Source organism: Cebus imitator, unplaced genomic scaffold, assembly GCF_001604975.1.
Source record: "Cebus imitator isolate Cc_AM_T3 unplaced genomic scaffold, Cebus_imitator-1.0 Scaffold169, whole genome shotgun sequence".
In the NCBI taxonomy this organism is placed as follows: domain Eukaryota; kingdom Metazoa; phylum Chordata; class Mammalia; order Primates; family Cebidae; genus Cebus; species Cebus imitator.
This window is the reverse complement of record NW_016107484.1, coordinates 1639815-1645934: the sequence shown is the minus strand read 5'-3', so window position 1 is coordinate 1645934 and position 6120 is coordinate 1639815. Positions and strand designations below refer to the sequence as shown.

Here is a 6120-nt window from a genome sequence, read left to right as displayed (position 1 = left end):
AGGTGACTCCCGTCAAGGAATTTTTCTAACACCCATCAAGCATTATGATTAGAACTGTTTTCTCCGCAGACTCTTCCAATTTTTGAACGCGGTATTTTTGGGCACAGGAAATGGCCCGGAGGAGCTGCAGAGCAAAGCCTCCCCTCTCTGGCACCGCATGGGAGTGCCCCGTGGGATGAGGGAGAGGACGAGGCAGTCAGGCAAAGGTTAGGGGAGGAAAGCAAAGGCGGGGACCCAGAACGACTCCAGGAAATGTTTGGATTTCTCCACTAGGAGGGAGGACAAACAAGCTTTTTTCTTGCCTTCTGGGCAGCTCTGTGTGCTCTCCAGCTCGGACTCCGAGGAGGAAGGGCGAAGCTGAAAATAAAATTTATTCTGGAGCTGGACCCAATGGCTCCTCTACTGCACGAAGCCCATTGGACCCCCGCAGCCCACCGCCTCCCAGAAATGACCACTTTGACTAAATTGCATGCATTTCCAAGCTTCGTCCGGCTGCAGGCTTGGCCTCTGGGAGAGGCAGGCGGCTTGTGAGCCGGGCTCCAGAGACAGGACCTCCCGGGTCTCTCATTTCCTGGCTGAAGTGTCTCTTCTCGGTGCTGTGACAGCATCCAACCCACACTCGCAGAACCCGCATCCTGGATGATAAAGTCAGACACGCAGCAGCTAGGTGAGTGGTAACGCTCAGATAAGCATCTGTGCCTTTGTGGGGACTCTCTGGGCTGCTCCGCACCCGGGCACTTGCTCTGTCCTCGCCATGTACAACGGATCGTGCTGCCACATCGAGGGGGACGCCATCTCCCAGGTGATGCCGCCGCTGCTCATCGTGGCGTTTGTGCTGGGCTTGTTGGGCAATGGGGTCGCCCTGTGTGGTTTCTGCTTCCACACGAAGACCTGGAAGCCGAGCACTGTTTACCTTTTCAACTTGGCCGTGGCTGATTTCCTCCTCATGATCTGCCTGCCTTTTCGGACAGACTATTACCTTAGAGGTAGACACTGGGCTTTGGGGGACATTCCCTGCCGGGTGGGGCTCTTCACTTTGGCCATGAACCGAGCCGGGAGCATCGTGTTCCTTACGGTGGTGGCGGTGGACAGGTATTTCAAAGTGGTCCATCCCCACCACGTGGTGAACGCCATCTCCAATCGGAAGGCGGCTGGCATCGTCTGCGCCCTGTGGACCCTGGTCATTCTGGGAACGCTGTATCTTTTGCTGGAGAACCATCTCTGTGTGCAAGACACAGCCTTCTCCTGTGAGAGCTTCATCATGGAGTCGGCCAATGGCTGGCACGACATTATGTTCCAGCTGGAGTTCTTTCTGCCCCTTGGCATCATCTTATTTTGCTCCTTCAAGATCGTTTGGAGCCTGAAGCAGCGGCAGCAGCTGGCCAGACAGGCTCGGATGAAGAGGGCCACCCGGTTCATCATGGTGGTGGCGGTTGTGTTCATCACATGCTATCTGCCCAGCGTTTCCGCCAGGCTCTATTTCCTCTGGACGGTGCCCTGGAGTGCCTGCGATCCGTCTGTCCATGTGGCCCTGCACGTTACCCTCAGCTTCACCTACATGAACAGCATGCTGGATCCTCTGGTGTATTATTTTTCAAGCCCCTCGTTTCCCAGATTCTACAACAAGCTCAAAATCTGTAGTCTGAAACCCAAGCAGCCAGCACACTCAAAAACACGAAGGCTGGAAGAGATGCCAGTTTCGAACTTCGGCCGCAAGAGTTCCATCGGTATGGCAAATAGTTTCCAAACCCTGTCTGACGGGCGGTGGGATCCCCAAATGCGTTGAGTGTCGCTGAACAAGCAGACCCGCAAGGTTGAGGAAGACAGAGTGGTGACCTAGAGTTAACTCATGCTAAGGGGTTGGGGCTTTGAAATTGCCACTCCGCTTTCTTATTGCAAGATGGCTTCACACACATGAGCTGCATCCTTCTCATTCTGTCGGAAATGACATTCACATAACTGTACCTTTTGGGGAGGTTCCAGTTGATTGAAGTGAGTTGACTGCATTTTATCTGATTATAATGGCAGGGGACTGAATGTGCCGGGAGTGGCGTCTGTGCGTGTTGGGAGGGGATTAGGAACCGCACAGCCTCTGTGTAATTTTGTTTGTTTGTTTTTGTGTTTGTTTTGAGACGGAGTTTTGCTCGGTCACCCAGGCTGGAGTACAGTGGCCCACTGCAACTTCCGCCTCCTGAGTTCAAGCAATTCTCCTGTCTCAGCCTCCTGAGTAACTGGGATTACAGGCTCCAGCCACCAGGCCCTGCTAATTTTTGTATTTTTAGTGGAGACAAGGTTTCACCATGTTGGCCATGCTGGTCTCAAACTCCTGACCTCAGGTGATCCACCCCCCTTGGCCTCCCAAAGTGGTGGGATTACTGGAGTGAGCCACTACTCACTCGGGGAGCCCGATCTCCCCTGTGTAATTTTAAATCGCTAAGTAAATGGGTATATGTGTTTAAATGGGTGATGTTCTCTCTCTTAGAGGATGAGGGGGCAGTTAGCAGTATTTCCTATTAGGGAGTCGGGGGAAGTTAGCAACACTTCCTATCCTCTGAGCTTAAATCATTTCTCATCTCGGGAAATAGGAACCAGACTAAGTCAATACTTTTTATTTCAGGCCAAATGAGGCTCTTTAGATTGGGATGTATTGATCCTATTAATTTTCATCTTTACGGGGGCCTCTCTGTACATTTCTTCGTGATTGTTGTGACTTCCCAGTAAACCCAAGAAGAACAACAGCAAAACCATCTGCCCTGACCTTCTTCACTTTTGTGTTTCAAAGCAGGTGCTGAGGGTCTGTCCCCAGCCCTGGCTTCTCCAGTGCCATGTGCTGAGTCCATCACAATTGCTTTTGACAACTTGTTACGTGACTGTGAATTGAAATTATTCATTTATTTCTTCTCCAGGTATTTGCTGAATTTGTATTTGGTGGCAGGCACTATACTGTGTAATTTTTGCCAGAGGGTCATTAGTCAACTCTGTGTGACAGTAAAGTGTTTTGGGGGCTGGGGACAGAGAAGTTAATAACTTTCATCCTTTCATGGAATATAGTTTCTAGACCTGTTCTGTGTGAATATCAATGTTGTCCTCTTATTGCAAGACTCCCTCATGCACAGGAGTTTCCCAAATGTGTACCTGGACCCCTTAAAACAGAGGACTCTGTGAAATGACAAGCTGCCCCTGCCCTGAATTAGGGGGAAACATTCCAGGCCAACTCTAGCTCCTTTCTCAAGCTGCGAAGTGGTGAACATGGTTCTCAACTCCTTAATTTATACTCTCTCAAATGCCCAGCGTGCTCTCCCCACTTAAGAACTTTGCCAACTTCTAGTTCTTTGGCCTCAAAACACCCCTGTAAGGCCGGGCGTGGTGGCTCACACCTGTAACCCCAGCACTTTGGGAGACCGAAGCAGGCGTATCACTTGAGGTCAGGAGTTTGAAACCAGCCTGGTCAACATGGCGAAATCCCGTTTCTACTAAAAATACAAAAATTAGCCAGGTGCGGTGGTGGGCGCCTGTAATCCCAACTATTCAGGAGGCTGAGGCAGGAGAATCGTTTAAACCCAGGAGGTGGAGGTTGCCGTCAGCTGAGATTGCACCATTGCACTCCAGCCTGAATGACAGAGTGAGACTCCGTCTCAAAAAAACAAAAAAAAGAAAAGAAAAAAAAACAACTCTTTAGGCTGTCCCTATTATTCCTTTTTTCAGAGGCACTGCACAGCCTAGTGATGAAAAATACGGGCTACAGAGTGTTAGATGCATCTAAGTTTGAATCTCAGCTCAAGCACGTACTAGACCTGTGATCTTAGGGCAGATTGCTTTTTCAGACACAGAGTCTCGCTGTATTGCCCAGGCTGGAGTGTGTACCATGCTTGTTGCTCACTGCAGCCTCAAACTCCTGGGCTCAAGCAATCCTCCTACCTCAGTCTTCTGAATAGCTGGGAGTATAGCCATGACGAGGTCTCACACACTGTGTTGCCCAGGCTGGTCTCAAACTCATGGCCGCAAAAAGTCCTCCCATCTTGGCCTCCCAAAGTATTGGGATTACCTGCATGAGCCACTGCCCCCAGCCTGGCAGATTTTACTTAACCACTTGTAGCTTCATTTTCCTCGTCTGTCAAACAGGGATAACTATAATACAACTTCAGTGTGTCACTGGGTAGATTAAATGAATGTACATTCCTGAAGCATCGGAACTTTGTTCACTGTTATATACCCAATGCCTAAAAGAGGACCTGCACATAGTAGGTGCTCAGTAAATGTTTGGTAAATGAATGAATGAATAAGTGCATGTAAAGCCTTAAGTACAGAGCCTGGCAGTAAGTGCTCAATATTATGACTTATGATATTAACACGTTTTACACATAAAGAAATGGAGGCAAAGAAGCAATTTCCCTTGGGGTTTAGAGCCCTTAAGTTGCTGCTCTGTTTTCACGCCTGAATTCCCCTGCCCCTCAGTTACCTGGTGAAGAGTGAAGGCAAGAATTCGTATCAGCATTAAAGAGTCACACATCCTCCTGATGGAACCTGTGAAAACCCACACTTCCGCTTTTGGTTCTATTGTTAGAATTATTCCCCAGTCTGCTGCTCCTTTGTTGCTTCATCGTAATAAAAATGGATTCTGAAAGCAAATCTGCGTCCTGTAAGTGGCTCTAGGTCAAAGGAACACTATAATTTTGCCCTCCAAGGGGAAAAAAAAGCTAAAATATCCAGAACTGCATGGCAAGCAGGCAGAGGTTCTCACTGAAAAAAAAAAAACAAAAAAAACAGCAAACACAAACAGAGAGAAAAATCAAACCCAAACTGAAACACAGCCTTGATTCCAAATTTGCTTCCCTTTTTAAGTTCTCAGAATGTGACGAAAAATACATCTTAGCAAGAAGTTTCTTTGGAAGATGCAAAGAAGGGGAGTATAGCTTTGTTGACAATACTTTGTTTAAACTATCTGAAACAGGAAAATGATTGATTTACATGTCTTGTTCTCTCTCTCTCTCTTTTTTTTTTTTTTTGTGAGATGGGGTCTCACTGTGTTGCCCAGGCTGGAGTGCAGTGGTGTAATCATGCTCATTGCAGCCTTGACTCCTGGGTTCAAACGATCCTCCCACCTCAGCCTCCTTAGTAGCTGAGGCCACAGGTATGCCCCACCGTGTCTAGCTAATTTTTCTGTAATATTTGTAGAGATGGGGTCTCACTACATTGCCCAGGCTCATCTCAAGCGATCTTTCCTCCTTGTTACTCCTTCTAGAGTCTTTTGGGAAAAGTCACATGAAATCTGGAAGAGCTATCAGGCCAGGTAGTCTATAGGGATGATGTGGAAAAAGAGGTATCTTTTATTCATGCTAACCATGGTAAAACTTTCAGTTTTGGTCTATTCTCAGAATGGGTTTCCTTACCCTTTATTAAAACCAAAATGTTGGCCAGGCACAGTGACTCACGCCTGTAATCCCAGCACTTTGGGAGGCCAAGGGGGGCAGATCAGAGGTCGGGAGTTTGAGACCAGCCTGGCCAACACAGTGAAACCCCGTCTCTAGTAAAAATACAAAAAATTAGCCAGGTGTGGTGGCAGGTGCCTGTAATCCCAGCGACTCGGGAGGTTGAGGCAGGAGAATCGCTCGAACCTGGGAGGCGGAGGTTGCAGTGAGCCGAGATCGCACCATTGCACTCCAGACTCGGGGAGCAAGACTCTGTCTCAAAAATAAAATAAAATATAATAAAATTATAAAATAATAAAATAATCCTGTAGAACCCTGTGTTTGTCACTTTCACACAGGGTCCCACAGGAGAATCCAGGGCCCTCACTCCTGTCTTAGAGGATGGGGGAAGGCTTCCCAGAGGAAGTAGCTTGCAAACTTGGCTCTGAAGGATGGAGGGGAAGCCACCAGGGACACAGTGGGGAAGGGTATTCCAGGTGGATGTAGAGAGGTGAGAAAGAGCAAACTGTTTGGGAAGTGCAGGAAGACCAATAGGGCAGGAATGAAAAGTCCAGGCTGGGGCTGCGACCACCTGGTAAGAGGTGAAGCCATAAGGTCAGCAGAGGAGTGAAGCGTCTATTGTCTGTTCTAACCATTAATGTGGCAAAAGAGTCACGAATAGACTCAGATTTCTTTTTTTCTCTCTCTCTTT

The 6120-nt window shown here is 48.3% G+C and overlaps 1 protein-coding gene across 1 annotated transcript in view; it reads left to right on the top strand.

The window, feature by feature from the left end:
- The first annotated feature begins 251 nt into the window (after window positions 1–251).
- The window catches only part of HCAR1 (hydroxycarboxylic acid receptor 1), a 9639-nt gene continuing 3770 nt past the window's right edge, over window positions 252–6120 (top strand). The window contains exon 1 of the mRNA XM_017544345.2: window positions 252–1992. Within this exon, the coding sequence (XP_017399834.1) occupies window positions 755–1786 (1032 nt within the window). The 5' untranslated portion in view covers window positions 252–754 and the 3' untranslated portion in view covers window positions 1787–1992. The remainder of the gene's footprint in view (window positions 1993–6120) is intronic.